The sequence below is a fragment of the Scardinius erythrophthalmus genome (assembly GCF_964197995.2).
Source record: "Scardinius erythrophthalmus genome assembly, chromosome: 7".
NCBI lineage: Eukaryota > Metazoa > Chordata > Actinopteri > Cypriniformes > Leuciscidae > Scardinius > Scardinius erythrophthalmus.
Window position 1 is genome coordinate 26,121,383 of NC_138227.1, and position 20,596 is coordinate 26,141,978.

General features: G+C 38.0%; 2 protein-coding genes across 2 annotated transcripts in view; one reads left to right on the top strand and one right to left on the bottom strand.

The window, feature by feature from the left end:
* The first annotated feature begins 503 nt into the window (after positions 1 to 503).
* On the top strand, positions 504 to 7,955 carry rhbdd1 (rhomboid domain containing 1). Its single transcript, XM_081371617.1, has 8 exons — positions 504 to 700; positions 1,306 to 1,458; positions 1,641 to 1,920; positions 2,478 to 2,610; positions 4,047 to 4,135; positions 6,137 to 6,193; positions 6,422 to 6,622; positions 6,860 to 7,955. Exons 1-8 carry the CDS (start codon positions 698 to 700, stop codon positions 6,958 to 6,960), a joined length of 1,017 nt encoding a protein of 338 aa, XP_081227743.1. The 5' UTR covers positions 504 to 697; the 3' UTR covers positions 6,961 to 7,955.
* Positions 7,956 to 12,342: 4,387 nt separating this feature from the next.
* Positions 12,343 to 20,596, bottom strand: part of col4a4 (collagen, type IV, alpha 4) — a 70,011-nt gene continuing 61,757 nt past the window's right edge. The window contains exons 38-48 of the mRNA XM_081371610.1: positions 20,237 to 20,344; positions 18,920 to 18,991; positions 18,697 to 18,825; positions 17,836 to 17,943; positions 17,510 to 17,665; positions 17,286 to 17,393; positions 17,056 to 17,193; positions 16,157 to 16,273; positions 14,978 to 15,163; positions 14,217 to 14,500; positions 12,343 to 12,904 (exon numbers count right to left, since the gene is read on the bottom strand). Of these exons, the coding sequence (XP_081227736.1) occupies positions 12,647 to 12,904; positions 14,217 to 14,500; positions 14,978 to 15,163; positions 16,157 to 16,273; positions 17,056 to 17,193; positions 17,286 to 17,393; positions 17,510 to 17,665; positions 17,836 to 17,943; positions 18,697 to 18,825; positions 18,920 to 18,991; positions 20,237 to 20,344 (1,664 nt within the window). The 3' untranslated portion in view covers positions 12,343 to 12,646. The remainder of the gene's footprint in view (positions 12,905 to 14,216; positions 14,501 to 14,977; positions 15,164 to 16,156; positions 16,274 to 17,055; positions 17,194 to 17,285; positions 17,394 to 17,509; positions 17,666 to 17,835; positions 17,944 to 18,696; positions 18,826 to 18,919; positions 18,992 to 20,236; positions 20,345 to 20,596) is intronic.

A 20,596-nucleotide genomic window follows, 5' to 3' on the forward strand; every position in this document is an offset into this window, starting at 1 on the left:
TATTCACATGTAAACAGCAACTTATACATTTTTGATATTCTTTTTGTGCCTTTTGAGTTTATATATGTACGTAAATCATATGTAAATCAAGTTTAATCTAGTTAAAACAAGCGTTAGGCCTAAAGGCTGTTGAAATTTCAAGGTGTGATGTTATTTTCTAATCTCAGCTCAAAAATGTTAGTGCTGTCTAATTATGTTTTCACTGCCAAAAATGTATTTGACCAATATTGTGAGTGCACCACTGGATATGGTCAACAGCTAACCTCCCAAGGTCCCACGTTTCTCTCTTTCACCTTTTATTGACAACAGATAGTGACATCTGAACCGTACATCAGTGCCCATGTACAGCGTATTTAGAGTCTGTGCTCTCACAGGGCAGCAAGTCTACCGTATTTGTGGAATGAGACAGTAACTCGTTTTTGTAAAGGTCAGAGAGTTCACTCCTGTAACAATAAAAAAAAAATAAAAAAATACAAACGTCATGAGGGATGAGATCACGCGACCAGAAGTCTTGTTGCGTCACTTCCGTGTTTACTACCTGACGAAACATCGTGAAATGAAAGTAAAATCTGACGTGTCCTACTCTTTTTATTACAGTCTATGATCCTACTGTTGATCGCTAATATTAGGACTCGGAGTCGCTTGACACAGCATCCAATTTACAACATTCAAAACAGCAGCTGTACATTCAGATGTAATGGTAAGTCATAAATGCACAGTAGCCTAGAATACTTTATTTATTCCTCAAAATAATAGTGAGTGTATGTATGTAGTAGATAAGATTACATGCGTGATATTACCCATAATATTATTATGTATAGCCTAGATAGGGCTTGTAAAGGGCACGTACAATGCTCTGTAAATATTTGCTTCAAACAATTAAGAAGATACAGTACATTTCTTGGTTTAATGATATTTTTATTTGAATGTGCTTGTGTGTGTAGCACATACTATGAATGCATGATGACTTTATTGTCAAATGAAATGAAATAATTAATGTTATGCTATAATATCTTGAAGGGAACCATTTCCAACCCATTTCCATTTCCAACAATGACTCTAAAAAAGTCTATCTGCCAATTTTTTTTTTCTGTGCCAAATACACACTTTTAAAAATAGACAGAAACCGTTGATGACTCATCCTGCACCACACAGTTTTTGTCCAATCATGCTCTCTAGAATGGAATGCCCCTCCCCAATATTGAACACATTAATGTAAAAGAAGCAGTCTTTCAAGAAATGTAAACTAAAACTTTTACATAGATAAAACACTATGTGTATGAGAATGTTGGTTGTGTGTTTTAGATGCGCAACAGACAAAGGGGATCCAATCTCGGCCTGCTCCTGCTGGCCTCTCAGGTTTTCCAGCTGGGAATAGACAACATCCCACCCATCACTCTTGCAACACTGGGCCTCAATGTCTACTTGTTCCTGTTTCCTGCCAAACCCCTCCTACAGGTAGATGTTATTATAACAAACTTCAACACAGAGCACATCCAAAATGGGTTTTTGCCACATCTGCCGATAGCAAGTGAATGTAGAAAATTTGCCGATAGCCATTAAACTTTTGGATTACATTTCTTAATATGTTAGTGCTGATAAGATGTTTTGTAAATCTGGTCTGTTTGTATGTTTTTCAGACGTGTTTGAGTGTTCGGGAGGCGTACTGGTACGGAGACTGGGCTCGTCTGTTGCTGTCACCGTTTCACCATGCTGACGACATGCATCTATACTTCAACATGGCCTCCCTCCTTTGGAAGGGCATCAAGCTTGAGAGGAAACTGGGAGGCGCCTGGTTTGCGTACCTGCTCTCTGTCTTCTCTCTGCTCACCGGATTGATCTACCTGCTCCTGGAGACAGGACTGACACGGATGACGGAAGACTCGTCGTATAGTCTACAGTGTGCGGTGGGGTTCTCAGGTGTGTGTTGTGTTGGATCATGATCACAACATGACAATTTAAAAGAACTGTTTTCCATTTTAATATATTTTTAAATGTGATTTATTCCTGTGATCAAAGCTGTATTTTCAGCATCATTACTCCAGTCTTCAGCGTCACATGATCCTTCAGAAATTATTCTAATATGCTGATTTGCTGCTCAAGAAACATTTTTCATGCTGAAAACAGTTGTGCTGCTTCATATATTTCATAAATCATGATCATTTTTTCAGGAATCTTTGATAAATAGAGAGTGCAAAACAGCATTTATTTTAAATAGAAATCTTTTGTAACATTGCAAGTGTCTTTACTGTCACTTTGATCAATTTAATGTATCTTTGCGGAATAAAAGTATTAATTTCTTTTTTTTTAACAAAAAAAAAAAACAACTTTTGAAAGGTAGTGTAACTTTTACTATCACATTAATCCTGTGTATTGGTGTAAAGAGTGGAAAAACAGAAATCAATGAATTTATAGATGTAGTTTTTATATTTCTCTAGTAAGAAATAAGCATTGCAGCTGTTTGTGGTTGGTTTCAGGTGTTCTGTTTGGGCTGAAGGTGGTGAATAATCATTATCATCCAGGCGGAGCCACGTACATCATGGGGCTGCCCATAGCCAATCGCTACTCCTGCTGGGTGGAGTTGGTCCTCATCCATGTCATGAATCCGGGGTAGGCATGACACTCATTTCAAAGACACAAGAGAAAAACAGCAATACTATTAGACTTAGACTATTAGACGAAATAGGGAGCTTTTTTTTTTTTTTTTACTGGATGCACTAAATCCAATTTATTGTTTGCATAGTCTAATAAAGGAAAATAAACTAGTCGCTACTTAAAGGGATAGTTCAGGATTTTAGACATGAATCTCTATAGCTTCCCCATAAGCAGTGTGGTGCATTGACCATGACTTACCCCCGACAGCGTCCTGTGAGCCGAGCTCCGGTCCAGTTTTGGTCAAGATGAAATTAGTCCGGCAAGTTTGCTGGGGTCACGGCAATAAAGCTTTTTCTTCTCAAATCAATATGTGTTCAAAAGAGTGATATATTTGCGTCACAAAACCACTGTCTATGGAGAGGTCAGACCTCGTAATGGCTTGGCACTATTTTCTTCCCTGTCATATCACTGCGCGCTGCCGCTACCTACAGCCAGCTGGGAGCCGCGCACGTGTCACTTTGTTTACAGCTTGTAAAGAGAACGATAGTCGCCTCAGAGCAACATCTGCCACAGGAAATCTTTGAAATGTGTGAGGAGAAAGCGCCACATCTTTGTTTGTACAGTCCGGATAGTCACAAGTCCGCACCATTTTCTACAAAGCTTGTACAAACTGATCGCTCTTGGTGAGTAGCTATGTTAGCTCGTTCGTGTAGCTGTTCTGAGCACGTAAACACTGCTGTAAACACTGCCGAACAACTGAAAAAGTGGTGTGCGCCTGCGCAGCTCGCAGCTGGCTGTAGGTAGCGGCAGCGCGCAGTGATATGACAGGGGAGAAAATAGTGCCAAGCCATTACGAGCTCTGACCTCTCCATAGACAACGTTTTAGTGACGCAAATATATCACTCTTTTGAACACATATTGATTTGAGAAGAAAAAAGCTTTATTGCCGTGACCCCAGCAATCTTGCCGGACTAATTTCATCTTGACCAAAACTGGACCGGAGCTCGGCTCACAGGACGCTGTCGGGGGTAAGTCATGGTCAATGCACCACACTGCTTATGGGGAAGCTATAGAGATTCATGTCTAAAATCCTGAACTATCCCTTTAACGGCAAATTAAGGGAACATTCACAGTCTCACAGAGCCTGTCACAATTAACAAAGCTCATTTGCATTTTAAAACATGTTATTATCCAGCATAATGGCAAATTGGCTTTCCAAAGAATGTAAATCAGCATTTACATAGTTTAATAGTAGTACATTTATTTCTCTCACTCGTGTCCCACATTGTCCCGCAAAATCACATCTACATCCTGCAACAGAGCAATAACCAGGTGGTCACCGTAATTACACCACAGACCATATGACATCGTTTTTTTTTTCTAAACTACATTTGATTTATTGGCCTAGGATCTGATTCACAGCTTATATTAACACACTTTCACTCTTGCAGGACGTCATTTGTTGGACATCTGGCTGGGATCCTGGTTGGGCTTCTCTATACGAAAGGACCACTAAAGAGGCTCATGAAAACCTGTGCAGGTAGACACAACAATTTGAGTGTTCTTGTGTGTGTTTGACATATTTGTACCTTAAAGGGGTGTTATAATGCCCTTTTCACAAGATGTAAAATAAATCTCTGATGTCCCCAGAGTGTGTATGTGAAGTTTTAGCTCAAAATACCCCACATATATTTGTATATAGCATGTTAAAATTATCACTTTTTGAGGGTGAGCAAATACGCACCGTTTTTGTGTCTGTCCCTTTAAATGCAAATGAGCTGCTGCTCCCGGCACAGAGGGCGGAGCCTCAAGAGCTTGCACTCACACAGACATGCATTGAAAATTTCAAAAACTTTTAGCCTTTTATGTTCAAACCGGAGTCAGACAAAGATGGAGAGACTAGAAGAAGTGACAACATGTAGAAGCAACAGGACATTTCTGAATGGTTAGTTGATGAATCTATGTAGTTTATGTGTAGTTATCTTCTAGTCATTGATTAGTATATTCTGTCTTGATAGTCTATAAATTGCGTTCACGGGGGCGATTTTAATGTACATTTTAAAACCTCTCCTTCGGGAGGAAGCTCTTGCAGTCCCTACCAGCCGTTTGTTGTAGTCCTTAAAAAGGAATTCCTTTAAAGTCCACATCAAATCAAAATTGACCATATTTACTTTGTTTGCCTAAATTGATCGTTTTGTGGTGAACAATTCATCCATGCAAGTCAATCCACAAAAAAAAATTTTTTGACTTCGTAATCTTTAATCAAAATCTGAAAATGCCCCTCCCCTCTGCATTGGAGGACCTTCCCTGATGTCGTATGTTTGAGGACTTGGGTTGGGAAACGCTTAACCACTCCCCTCAAACCGTTAGTCTGTTATGAGCAGAGATGGAGAGGAGGAGCGCTAGAGTAAAACCCTGCCCTCTGTTCAATATTCCGTTTCACTGGGAAATACGTCACAACACTGGAGAAAAGTCGTTTGCAACTTCCGGTTCACGCAGACTTTAAAAGCAAAGATCTCCCTTTGCTTTGAACTTCAACCACAATCATAATCAACCACCCCTTTAAATATGTTAATACTGTACACTACATTACTGTTCAAAGTTTGGGGTCAAGGATGTGTTAAAGTGATGAAAAGTGACAGTAAAGATATTTATAACGTTACAAAAGATTTCTAAAAAATCCTGAAAAAAATTTATCAGTTTCCACAACAATATTAAGCAGCACAACTGTTTCCAACATTGATAATAATAAGAAATGTTTCTTGAGCAGCAAATCATCATATTAGAATGATTTCTGAAGGATCATGTGACACTGAAGACTGGAGTAATGATGCTGAAAATACAGCTTTGATCACAGAACTGTTTTAACTCTATTTTAGATGAAATAAATGCAGCCTTGGTGAGCATAAGAAACTTCTTTCAAAAATATTTAAAAACTTCTGAATAGTAGAGCATGAGGACACTTAAAGGAGAACTCGGCAACTCTAGCGAACTCTAGTCATATTCTTCGCTGATTTTCTCTTTTGTTGTCGCATGTTTTCCCCACGAGCTCCCCCTACAGCTGTGGTGGGGCGTATATTTCACAACACGGTTGTAAAAAACTCACTTGCGGCGGCCTCCTCCCCCTCTCTACCGCTGCTCATGTGCGCTTGTTATGATCGGAGCAAGCCAACTGTATCATGTGGAGCTATGTCTACTGAGGTGATCGGAGTAAAATCTGGTAATACATCATACATGCGTGTGTGTTTATGTCGAATTGCCGTAAAGCAATTTGTGTTTCGCGCTCGTTCTCGTTCTCGCTTCTCACGAGACTTCCAATTTCTGTCTTGCCGGGACGGTAGTCCCCAAGTTGCAAGGTTGGTTTTCCGCCTGGGAACGCTGGGGGGAGCGGGGAAAGTCACCAATATCACCAGAACAGGTTGTTTAACCATCCAAATGATTTCTAGACAGTTTTATTAAGTTAAAAAAGTTACCAAGTTCTCCTTTAATCTGGGAATAAGTGCATCCGGTCACATAAACGTCCATATCTATGTAATTTCAGGCTTTGTGACATCTAATGGGCATCATGGAGGGCAGCAGACATACTACAATTCATCAGGTATAGTTACAGATCTTGAATAATATCAAATCTGAATCATTTTTCTCTTTTTGTTTTATAGGGAAGTATTCAATTGGTTAAAAAGGCAGCCATCTGATATTACTAAATCACATCCGTCCTCAGAAATGGCTCTGACTTTGAGAGCCATTAAAGATGAAACGATATAAGGACTGCTTACTAGTCCATTATAGTCCTCAGGATGCATCATTTGTATGTCTGTGTTCACAGGATACAGTGGATATGGCATGCCGAATCCTCCAAACACACATTATGGACAGCAGTCATTTAATCACAGGCAGTATGGCGCCCCCTACAGGGATCCGTATGACACACACATGCCCTCTGCGCCGCCCCAGCATCCCTACACAGCAGGACTGTCAGATGAGGAGCAGTACCAGGCCGCTATCAGGGCCAGCCTCAGCGACAGAGGTGACCAGTCAAGATGTGCTGAAAATGAGCACGTTATTCAATTTAAAAATGCTTAGTCATAAACAAGCTTGTACATAAAATTATTATATTTTTATGGGATCAGTAAGATAATTTAGTTTATTTATTTGAAAGAACTGACACTTTTATTTATTAAGGATACATTAAATTGATCAAAAGTCATAGTATACTATAGTACCAGCAGTTACAAGGTGCAACTTTGTTATTTTTGTTTTGTAGGTGGTTCTACGCAGGCTAGATCTTCACATGGCACTTATTCCCACTCTAACCCGACGCCTGAAGAAATCCGCTGGCGACGACTTCAGAGGTTTACCAGCTAGAACCTTGGGTTAAACTACTAGATCGTTTACATGAAAGACAACACTAAACAACCAATCAGAGTTAGCGGAGAAGACTCTTCCGCTGGTGATTGGTTGTGTCATTGTAGAGCATTTACGATGTCATCAGTGGATCCCCTCTAATGTGTGGGAGGTTTCCAAGGCGCTGCCTGTATTTCTGATTGCAAAAAGTTTGTACACACATTTGCTTTTGCTTTAAATGCTGCTCTTAATGTATTTATGTTAAAAGTTTAACATCCATGACGCGTGGTTGTAGATACGAGTGCCTTCTGCAGTGTGTTGAATGCAACTGTCAATCTGCCAATACGTCTTACTAAAGTTTCTTTTTGTAAATCTTCTCTAGCAAGTCCTCTTCTTAAGTAACTTATACTTAATTTCTTAAGAAAGTATATTTTTTGTAATCAAACAATAAACCAATGCTTGGTTCCAAGATACTTCTTTGCTCGTATGGTATATTATAAAATATGGAGTAAAAATAAAAAGTACTGCAATTCAGGTCAGTATAAAGAGATGGAGATATATTACTGGGTGAGAGAGACTTCCTGCGTTTAGATGCATAACACTCGATTTACATACATTACAGCTTAAAAGTTAGGTTAAAGAGAAAAGAAATGAATATGTTTATTCAGCAAGGATCAAAAGTCACAGTAAAGACATTAACATTTTTACACAAGTTTTTTTATTTTAAATAAATGCGGTTCTTTTAAAATTGCCATTCATCAAAGAAACTTGCATAAAATATTAACTGTTTTCAACTGATGATAATCACAAAGATAATCAGCATATTAGAATAATTTCTGAAGGAGTAATGATGCTGACAATTTAGCTTTGATCACAGGAATAAATTACAAATTTAAAATATGATTAAATTAGAAAACAGATGTTTTAAACGGTATTAATATTCCCTAAAATATATATTTAACTGTATTTTTTATCAAATAAATGCAGCCTTGGTGAGAATAAGTCGTACCGAACCCAAACTTTTGAACGGTTGTGTATTTATTAGATTTTTATTCAGTCCACAACTGAAAAGTGGAATTTCATTTCATTCAGAATGCTGATGTTCTTTTTGTAAGTGTTAGTGTGAATTACAGTTAGTTATGTTGAAGAAAAAAAAAGTGTGATATTTTAGTGGAAATAAATCACTTCTCACATTATAACCTGCTTAAATGGACCATAGACTGTAAAAAAAATAGGACTACTTGCACAAATACTTCCGCGCTCTAGTTAGTACATATCGGGAGTTTCCGGTTAGAGCGTTCAGCGCCCCTCTGTATTAATTATCTTGAGCCTGCTGATATGTTCCTATAAATATATTTTCTTTCCAACTGTGCATTTTAGGTGGCGTTTGTTCAACTCATTGACCACAGTATTGAAAGTAAACGTAACCGGAAATAAGTGAGACGTACTATTTCCAAACGGAAGTGCATCACAAAGCTCAGTGCAAGTGGTCCACAGAGGTCATTTCTGTAAGATTTAATGGAAGGTACTGAAGGGGTATTCAAGTAGTGTGTTTACAACAAAAGACTGAATGTTCAAACCCCAGAAGAAGTGATAAGTTTTTACCATCTGCAGTGTATGCTTAATATTAAATGTGTATTAAGTACATATATATATATATATATATATATATATATATATATATATATATATATATATATATATATATATATATATATATATATATATATAAACGTAGGCTATATGATGTGAAACCACATGCAGATTTGTTAGGTGTCTCAGTTGGGTGAGTTTATATATTCTTTTTTCCAAGTCATAATTGCATGTAATTACAAATATCACAATTTATTAGACATTTAATACACAGTAACAGTTGAACCTGATTGTTAAATGTAAAAATGCATTTGACAATGAAAATCAAACTTCTTGGGAAAGAGTCTTTAACATTTTGTGTTGTCCTAATGTGTACGTCCATGCTCAGGTCAGGTGTAACAGTACAGTACTCAAGACATTAAAATGTCCCCACACACAGTGAATTGCATTTCTAACCAGCTTGCAGCAATATCAAAATCAGACAATAATAATAATAATCACTTCTTTTTAAAATATGGGAACAAGTGTTTAATTCACTGTTATCCAAAATAGCACCAAAGTAATCTCTAGCTAAATAAATACCCTTGACATTTAGTAGAAATATAAAGCAAAGCTGTTCTGTCAACAGTGCAATCATATGTACAAGAATAGATCATGCTCAGAACAAAAGCTGCTTACGTGGACAGTAAAATACTGAAGGTGTTAGTTTCATTTAATGGCTCAAGTTAGTTTAGACAGTGAGGGGAGGGAACTATTAAAGGTTTTTTTTCCCCCAAACAAAAACTAAGCAGGTAAGGCTTTCAAGTGTCCAATAATGAGTGGGAAGTTCAATTGCAATGATCCTCACACAAAACAGCACACCTGAAGGAGACAGAAATGAAAAGTAAACGACTATTTTTTAGGCTAACTTTCAGATGTGCCTTGTGGCCTGAAGGGTGTTTTAGAAATGATGCATGTATGGAGTACAGTGAAATAAGGAGTGATTTAACACTGACAGAAGTCTTAAATATCCTCCAAGCATTCACATCCATATACTGACATGATGATGCTAGTCTTTCCCACAGGATGCGTTTCCTTCGGAAACCTGAGACAAGTCTTAAGGCCCTTGCACACAGAGTCCGAAATTCGCATCGGAAATTTTCGCACGTTAAAAAATAAATACGACCTCATGTTTTGTAAATCACGCTTGCACGCTGCCTCCGAAACTTTCGTCCGTCATAAAAAAAATTCGGATCAGGTTCAATTTTCTAGGTTTTTCGCATCTGTCGCAAGCATTTTGAATGGTGTTTTGACAAATCAGAGCCACCGAATCACAAATACGAAAAAACGCATGTGAAAATTTTGTACTCAGCGCGCAAGGACCTTTAAAGAAACCCAAATGTTTGTTAGTTCATGCTGTAGAATGTAGGTTAAAACAGCCATAAAAAAAAAAAAAAAAAAAAAAAAAGCAAGACGCAAGCAATTTTGCAAGTTTTCGAGACGCTTTTCTTTAAAAGTTGAACTTCTTTTAACTTGAGCGCCGCGATTTTAGAACGCCGTGTGATGTGCGAGACGCTTCTAAAGACGCGAGACGTATTTAATGGATTTGCTGAGGGAAATAACTACAATCCCATGAAGCATTGCGAACAGCATAATCGAATTAGAAATATAAAACTACTCATTTACAAATGTTGATTATATAAAAACAACATTAAGTTTATTGCAAAATATGCATATACTGTATATACAAACATGTCAGTATTTTGAGATCGACTAAAGGCCCGTTCACACCAAGGACGATAACTATAAAGATTACGATAAAGATATAATTCTAAAAATCGTTCTCCATATTAAAGAATAACAGATTTCACAACACAACTATAACGATAAAGATATGAGGAACGATATCGTTGGGATCACTTTCAGAACGATTTTTTTTCCAGCTGTCGAATGATAAAACACTGACAGCCAATCAGAATCCATTCTAATTTAAAGGTCTCGCGCATTTAAAATGGATCTGGATCATCCGGGCGCGCACGTGCTTAGAATAAAAAGACCGTTATCGGTCGTTGGTGTGGACGCATATATAGTTAATCTTTATCGTTATCTTTATAGTTATCGTGCTTGGTGTGAACGGACCTTAAGTCTTTCGAAGTGCTTCATGGGAGTGGGCGGAGCTAAAAAGCTATTTTTGTACGTTCAGTTTCTTTTGACTCTGATTGGTTTAACATTCTGTACAGTATCATCGGTAGGCTAATGTAGTTTTTCCACAAGGAATTCTGCTGTTAAGCACAATTAAAGAGATGGTTCGGAGTAAAATCAACCTAGGGTCCTTTGCACCATGACATTGAGCCAAACACCCCTCCAGAAGCCTTTTTTCCCTTGGTTGAACATTTTTAAAGTTAGAGCTTATTTAGAGAAATCAGCCGGATGGCTTAGTGCAGGTGCTAATGGCTCCAAATTTGTATCTCGTAAATTACCCCACTAATAATGCCCAGAATGGCACCGGGAGTTTATATAAATAATACTTGCCTGATGGCTCAGGCTACCGCTAACCTGGACACCGACGTCACTTCACTGAGTTGAGAAAAGCACGCAAAAGTCCTGACAGAAAGCGATGCATAAGGATGTAGTGTAAATTGTCAGGACCTTTACGTGCTTTTCTCAACTCAGTGAAGTGATGTCGGTGTCCGGGTTAGCGGTAGCATGAGCCGTCAGGCAAGTGTTATTTAAATAAACTCCTGATGTACTTACAAACTTTCCAATGCCTCGTTTTATGAGTACAGAACCTATTTGTACTACTGTAGAAGTTTGGTACCATTCTGGGCATTATTAGTGGGGTAATTTACGAGATACAAATTTGGAGCCATTGGCGTCTGCACTAAGCCATCCTGCTGATATCTCAAAATAAGCTCTAACTTTAAAAATGTTCAACCAAGGGAAAAAAGGCTTCTGGGGGGGGGGGGGGGGGGGGATTTGGCTCGAGGTCATGGTGCATTTTTTTTTCAATTTATGCACATCTTTGTGTTTGCGTGGAAACATAGCAGATAATAATGTACACCTTGATTAGATTAAATTGTCTCCCAAAATGACTAAATCTTTGAAATCTTCTTGAACATTCTACAAGCCAACAGCTTTATAAATGTTGTCTTGATTTACTTTAGTTCCTTATTTCAGTTAAAGAAAATAAACGGAAAACGTTTGGTTTCAACATTTGGTGTGCAAAAAAAGAGAAAAGAAAGTACTTTTTCTTATGTCAATAGTGTAGCTACATATGACGCACAGTTCACACAGATGTCCAAGCAGATTTCTGTTGGACCAACCTAAACCTTTTGTTAAATCTGTGTGAGGAAATCTTTTGTCCTCAAGTGAAATTCTAGATCGCTTGGATTCCTATCAAAATTACTGGCTTTTGCCCACTGGATGTGCTGAACAAGGTGAAAATTGACCACACTTTGATGCTCCACAAAATGCTTGGTTTGAATTCAAGAAAATGAGATTTTCAAGTCTATCTTTTTAACAGTCATTTGTTAATTTCTATAGAGAAAACTGCACCTACTTGACAAAAGGTGCCTTTACACTGACCGCAATATCAATTTAGCTAGCAAAGGCAATAGCTGCTAGCAGGCGTTCCTATTTGATTTCACTGGATCACGAGTGTTTCATTATCAAGGTTTAGTATTCATCTTTTAGGTTAAAGACCTATAAGCACCATAGACCTAAACTAGCAATACAATATTGTGCGGATAATGTTTGATAATGTGCACACAAACATAATAGTTGCTGATACAAGGAACCAGGGAGAACATGAATATTGGTGTATAGGAATTTGTGCAAATGGTATTGGTTTTTATGTAATAAAAACTAGAAACAAGATGTGCACTGGGTAAAGATGTAAAATAAGTCATGTTAGACAGAGCTATGTTGGAACAAATCCAGTGAAGTAAAAAGTTCACAGCCTGTAGTTCATCAAAAAAAAAAGGTCACAAATTATGTCCATTTTATCCTTTAAAAAAAAAAAAAGTGACCAAAAGCATCTCAATCACTTCCAATCCAGTGACCTGTTGATGTGCATTCTCAGTGCAGTTGTTGTTTTTTAGTTTTTTTTTTTTTAAGAAATCATGCATGACTTGTATCAATAGTTGGGATCATTCATCATGCAGACGCTGCATTTGCTGATGCTGTCGTGGTTCTTCTGCACAGGACTTTGAGTATTGGAGTTAATGTGTTGCGCGTCCACTTTTGTCAGCCAGAAACTGTAGCTGGTGGCGAAATACTGGCATGTGCCAACCGGACCTCTGCACTCCACGAACGGCTGACTGCGGTAGTTCTGCAAGCAGCTTCCCGTTGACGCCAGAGACTGTTCACCTCCCTCTTTCTCTGCTCCTGCATACTGGAACACCGAAATTAAGTTGCATCATGTGATTGCTTTATAATGTAAAGAGATACACACTACTACTCAAAAGTTTGAGGTTGAGTATGCTCACAAAGGCTGCATTTATTTGATTAAAAATGAATTGAATAATTGAATAACTGATTTTTATTTGTAAATGTAATTTATTCCTGTGACCAAAGTTGAATTTCCAGCATCATTACTCCAGTCTTAAGTGAATGATGATTTGCTGCCCTAGAAACATTTTTATTATTATCAATGTTGAAAACAGTTTTGCTGCTTAACATTTTTCATGGAAACTGTGATACATTTCTTTCAGGATTCTTTAATAAATAGATAAAAGTTCAAGAGAACAGCATTTATTTGAAATATAAATCTTTTGTAACATTTTAAATGTCTTTACTGTCACTTTTGAACAATTTAAAACATTTTTGCTGAATAAAATGATACATTTCTTAAAAAAAAAAAAAAAAAATCCTACTGACCCCAAACTTTTGAGTATGATGTTAGCATGATGCTAGCAACGACACAATAAAAATATTGACTACCAACTGAATGACTACCAACTGAAAATTACTTTCTAGCCCCTCCCATTCCGAGGGCGTTTTAACTCCTACGGTGGCCGTATTATTTCAAATCTGCTGGCAGTCGCGAGTAATCTCCCTCTCGCATTCGTCTCGGTGCCACTGAGTGTAAAAACGCGAAAGGCGAAGCTTGAATTTCCAGGTATGTCCCTCTTTGTCTAGTGTATTTTCAAGATGGATGCGCAACATGGCTTCCGCCATTCGAGCGACTCGCTCGTATGTATTCTAAATGGCAGATTATACACTTACGAGATGTTTAATTAGTTTGTTGAAGTGATTACACATTAATGAAAACGTATAATTTTGAAAGAACAAAGTGTTTTTTGCTAAAAATCAACTTAAAATATTACACAGTGTAGCTTTAACCTCGTCCACTGCACAAAAACAACAGTAAATTGAGATAAATAAAGTTTGGCACTACACCAGAAACACAAACTATAAGAGTATATATAACTATACATGAGACCTTACGAGAATTATTTTGACCAAATTCATCTTAAGTATAATCGCAGCTAGGTAACAGGTGCATTAGCTACAATTAGCATCAAATTACATGTCACAATTTATAAGATAATTACGGTTTTTGCTTGAAACCTATCATCAAGTACTTGTAATAACTGCCGATTGCGATCTAAAGTGGATTTTGATTATATAAATGGACAGACATGCATTATTTGTGAGAAAAGCTTACTAGGGTTTGGAATAGAGCTGTACTTCTCTTCTCTTACCATAATGAATGAATATCCGATCCAGAGGCTTCTCCAGTTTGGTGGACAAAGTGGTGTAGACATGTCTTGACTGTGTATTGCAATGGCTGGCGATGAAGCTTCACACACCACACACCTGCTGATGTGTGCCTGAATTTCCATTCCTTTTAAAGGCGTTATAGAAATCGGGGCGGTTGTAGACAGCCAATAGGATTTTTCGTTGCGGCTGGAGTAATTACAGGAGTCCATATCACAATAGGAGAACGGGATGGTGCTGAACACCGGTACACATGAACCTGCCTGGCCTGGTGAAAACACACACAAAAATAAGTTTGAATATGTCACATGTCAATGTGATGTGTTGATATCAGGGTTTTTATAGTAAAAAACAAAACAAAAAAAAACGCACAAAATATTTGTTGCTTAAATTAAAAATAAAAGTTTTAACTCAAATAAACAAAAAAAAAAACCTTATTTTATTTCAGCTAGTTGCCAAAGCAATATTTTTTGATGTACTGAACTAAAATAACTAAATACAACTATATAAACATTTAAAACAATAACAAATAAAAATGACAAAAACACAACAAAATTACTAAAACGGACTAAAACTTAAATGAAAACAGAAAATACAAAAATAAAAACTAATTCAAAATATATATAAAAAACTATAATAGTATCTCAGTGATTAAAATAACTAAACTTCTCTGTTCCAGAACCTAGTCAACATTTAATGGAATCACAGGCACTTTTGAGTGTGACCGTGTGTATTAGCCACATACCCAGGTCTTGTATGTGTCCTCTCTTCTGACCCTGCATATATAGCAGGCTGTACCCGGTCCATAACGCGGTTAGGCCCAGGGGACAAGTTGGCACAATCTCAGACTGGCTGTGCATCACCACAAGGAAGCCCGAGGAGCCCCCATTGATTCCAGGAGGACCTTGATCACCCTCTGGTCCTTGGAGTCCTGAGATAGAAAAAGTGATGGACAAATGGTTGGGTTGATGAATGACTCAATGTGAGTCATTCTGGATAAAAACATCTGCTAAAATGAATGAATGTAAATGCAGTTGATGAATGATTGAATAGAAGGAGGAAAGAAGATACAACAGTGTCAGGCCTAGTTGAGTCAGTAAACACTCTTTGGGCCCTATTTTAACGATCTAAGCGCATGGTCTAAAGCGCAGGGCGCAAGTTCACTTAGGGCGTGTCCGAATCCACTTTTGCTAGTTTAACGATGGGAAAAATGGTCGGCGCGCCAGGCGCATGGTCTAAAGCGTTGTCCCTATTCTCATACTGAGTAATGGGTGTGTTTTGGGAGTCTCATCTCCCATTCCCTTTAAATGTCAGTTGTGCTCGTGCCATGGCAGAATCGCTATTTACATGATGGAATTTGATAGTGGAAAGACCAAACGTGTCTCCAGAGCGCAAACGGAACTGCTTGTGCGCGAGGTAAAAGTGCACAAGCAGACCATCTACGGGTAAACCATATCTTTATGTACACAATAATAATCTTTTACATTGTAATCCTTCTATTTTGAAAATTTGGCATGTTTGTGTGCTGCTGCCCTGTGTGTTTAATAAGCAGTGTATGCACGTTGTGGACCCGCCTTTAGGTGCACATTACTAACGCGCTCTTTAAATAACAACAAAAAAAAAGATTGCGCCATTGACTTTAGACCAGGTTTCAGTTAGTCAATGGCGCAGTCTATTTCTGTTGCCACAAAATAGCAATGCTCCAACAATGCACCTGAACACACCTCGTTTTCAGACCAGCACGCCCATGGGTGCACAAATGGGAGCAAATGCATTTGCTATTTAAACAACATGGTGCAGGACTTGAAAATGATAACTGCGTCGGGCTGAAACTAGCAAAAAACACTTGCATCGCGCTTGGTGCTGCATTGCGCCAGGTGTAAGATAGGGCCCATCAAGTTGTTAACGGTACACAAGTACATACCCTGAGAGCCTATTGGTCCTCTTGCGCCTTCATATCCAGGGTTTCCAGAAGGTCCGTCTGGTCCTACTGGCCCAGGAGGTCCACGTAACCCATCAGCTCCCTTTGATCCCTTCACACCTGAGCAGAAACTACACTGTAAACTCTACTAGGGTGACCACCTGTGATTTTGCAGGACTACTTCAATAAAGAATCTATGGTGCTTTTTTGCAAACATAATTTAGCAATATAGTCTTGTCATTCAAGAATTAGTGTATTGTTAGTATTATTTATATACTAAGTTGAATTGGACTTTATTCAGTGCTTTATTTTCGTAATGTGCTTTTGTATATATATATTTTTTAAATATAGCTTTAATTAGTTTTTCATTTATTTCAGTTTTAGTAATTTCCGTACTTAAGCTTATTTATTTCAGTTAGTTGCCAAGGAAACATTTAAATTAAAACATTTAAATCATTTTATATTTTTGATATTTTATTTTAACTTAAAGCTTCAGTCCTTAACTATTTTTTGTGTTCAAAATACACACAATTTATATAATAAGTGAGTACATCATGAATCCATAAACCGTTTCTAAACCGTGTTTTTGTCTGAATCACTACGTTACACCTATAATAAGTGTTTATACTCAGACTGGTTCGGGTCAGCACCACTGTGGAGTAGCCCAGTACCTGCGTGACTTGTCATAGACATAAACACAGAGAAGTAACTCTGACTACAATGTTCTTCTGCAAGACGCATGCAGTTCTGTTTATAAACCGCTAGAGCTCTAAAAGTTACAGACTGCAGCTGATTTAATTAATTAGCTTAGTTTAAACTTAACAATAACAACACTGCCAAGAATAGGAGATACTTCATGATCAAATGAATCCTGGTTACAAATATACACCCTGCTGTTGTACCTTTCGGTCCCTCACTGCCATTAGGTCCGTCTACTCCAACTTCACCATCTGGGCCAGATGGACCAGAAGCACCAGGAAGGCCCGGAGAAGGATAACAAGGCTTAGGTCTTCTGACATCGCCAGGCTCTCCTTTTAGACCTACAAATACAAAGGGAGAGAGATTGGGGTATACATTATAACTTTATTGATTTATAAGACGGCCAACTTGATGATCTGAAGGCTCCACAGACCTGTGTCCCCTTTCTCTCCTTTTGCACCACAGGGTCCTGGGGGTCCACAATCACCCATGGGGCCACAGGGTCCCGGAAGGCCCATAAGCCCACATCCCCCTTTTTCACCTGTGGAATAATAATAATAGAAAAACCTAAATAACAAAACTGCTGGAAAGCATATAGTTTCACAAAAAGTGCATGTATAGTGGCACCTTTTAGACACTTAAGGCTGATTATTTTACCTTTTGGACCTTCTGGGCCCTGATACCCTGGCGGGCCGTTGGACCCAAGGCATCCTTTTTCTCCTTTACATCCTGGTGATCCAGGAACACCTGGGGCACCAAAATCACCACACACTGCGAAGACATTGCCTGGCTCTCCCATCTCTCCCATGGGCCCTGAAACAGCAAAACACAGACCATGCAGATAATACATAATCTTATACATAAACACATACTGCCATCCACCTTAGCTCTCAAATCTTATTTGTATGCATCAATTGTGCCACGCCAGGATTGACATCATGCACTTTTTTAATGAAAACTCTTCTCCAAATGACCACACACACCTGGAGGTCCATCTAGCCCAGGGAAACCCTGTCTTCCACAAGGTCCAGGTTTAAGAATCTTACATTCTTCACCACGAAATCCAGGAGGACCCATTGGACCAGGATCACCTATTCAAAAAAGGAGAAAGACAACAGTGAAGATTAAAGTACTTCCTAAGATTAAAGTAATTTCTGCACCTGAAAATTGCAAATTTTCACTGGTATCTAAAATGATTGGTGTCATAATTACAAAAAGAGCCGATAAAAAATATTTATGGCCGGTACATTTTCTTAAGTCACCGGCCATTGGCAGTTGTGGCAAAAAGTTTATTTTAGGCCCTGTGTATAACTATTCGTCGATGCCTTGCTCTGGAGGCACTCATATGCATATATATTTGCCCTAGTGATGTCACAAATATCCAAATGAGTCATTTTTGGAGCTTGATTAAATAAAGGCTTGGTTTATATTGAGGAGGATGTTTTAAGCTATGAAACTCACAGGATGTTTTAATGGTTACAAAGACCTATTTTGTGTCAAAAGATGTCATGACCCCTTCAACAGATTGAACCTCATTGTAAAGTGTTACCCATTTATTTAATAAAAAATATCACCGTTCATTTTGAGAAGTATTATTACAATTTAAAATAACATTTTCCTATTTAAATGTATTTTTAAATGTAATTTATTCCTGTAATGCAAAGTAAAATTTACAGCATCATTACTCCATTCTTCAGTCACATGATCCTTCAGAAATCATCATAATATGCTGATTCGCTGCTCAAGAAACATTTCTTATAATTATCAGAGTTGAATTTGCTGCTTAATATGTTTATGGAAACTTGTCATGGTTAATAGGTTGAATAGGATTTTGAGTCATATACCTTGGCATCCCGGCGGTCCTTCTGGACCTTGAACACCATTTTTTGAAATCCCACACAACCCTGGGTCTCCTGGATCCCCCTTGTCTCCAGTCAGTCCTGTATTGCCTCTATCACCTTTTAAACCCAACCCTAAAGCACAACGAAGGAGAGAGGGAGTCAGAGGGATGGCAAGCAGGCAACAACAAAACTTCTGATAGCACAAATGATTGCACATGTATCTCACCTCGAGATCCAATCTCACCCTTGACACCCTTCAAGCCATCTAGCCCATGAAGCCCTGGGAGCCCTGGAGATCCTGCAAGTGATAAATTAATTATCAAAAAAAGTATGTTTAAAATGCACGTTTTCAAGTTTAAAATGTATGCATGATTGTTCTATTTTTAAAATTAACGGCAGCATCACTTTGTACATAGCATAAAGGCCCGTTCACACCAAGGGCGATAACTATAAAGATAACGATAAAGATATAATTCTAAAAAATGTTCTCCATATTAAAGAATAACAGAGTTCACACCACAACCAAAGAGTATAGAAGCCCAAGAGGCGAAACTCAATAGAACGCTCCATAGCAACAGTTGCCCCCATGATGTGACGGCGCGGCCGCCATTACGGACTGAAAACTGAAGGAAAACGCCGAAAAATAATGGGAGTCAATGGCACTGAAAAACTTAACATAACAAAAACTTAACATAGCTTAATTTTTTCTGGCCGTCATATCTAAATATGAAAACAATTTAAAATGCATTAATGAGGATGACCGACGTTAAATGACGTTAAATGACAGAAAATATACGTATATGTGTTGGTTAGGAAAATAGTATTTTGGGACAAAATATTACTATAGAAGTACTATAAGACTACTATAGAAATACTATAGTGGCTCTAGGATATTATAGAGGTATTACAGAACATAACATACTTCTGTGATGTTCTGTAATACCTCTATAATATTTTTAAGCTGCTATAGTAGTCTTATCGTACTTATTTAGTATGTCCCAAATTATTATAGTATTCCTATAAGATTACTATAATATTTTGTCCCAAAATACTATAAATATGAAAACAATAAAAAAAATATATATATAACTTTAATCTATCAATATTTATGTTCTATATGCATTTTCCTTGTTATATGACCAACAGAAATTCATGAAATAATATAGGCTTGTCTATAGGCAGACACACAGTAATTAGATATAAGTAATAAGATATTTATTCAAATGTTGATTTTGAAATTAGTGAATATCACTATATATATGATTTGAATTTTTTTTTTATAAACATATGAGGAACGATATCGTTGGGATCACTTTCAGAAAGATTTTTTTCCAGCGGTCGAAAGATAAAACACTGACAGCCAATCAGAATCCATTCTAATTTAAAGGTCTCGCGCATTTAAAATGAATCTAGATCATCCGGGCGCGCGTGCTTAGAATAAAAAGACCGTTATCGGTCGCTGGTGTGGACACATATATAGTTATCTTTATCGTTATCTTTATAGTTATCGGGCTTGGTGTGAACGGGCCTTAAGTGTTCAAACCTCTAAGGCCAGGGCATCCCATGTTTCCTTTAGGGCCTGGCGGACCTGAAGGCCCTCGAGCACCCTCTGGACCATGTCTTCCACATGGACCTGGGGCCCCAACCACACCTGTAAAGCAGAAAGAACACTATTTGAGAACACAGCAAAACTTAATATGGTGCATGACTATGGAATTGAGATGATGTAGGCTTGCTGCGGTAGTCATAGTCACCGGTGTGTGTCACATGGTATTCGGGCCAGTTGGACAACGAACTGTAAAATTTTAAACTGAAAGCTTCTGCTCTGTTCCAGAGTCACAGCACAGTCAGCAGGAGTTAGATTTCAATTAAAAGTGACGGAGGATTTGGTCACTGTCTCCCC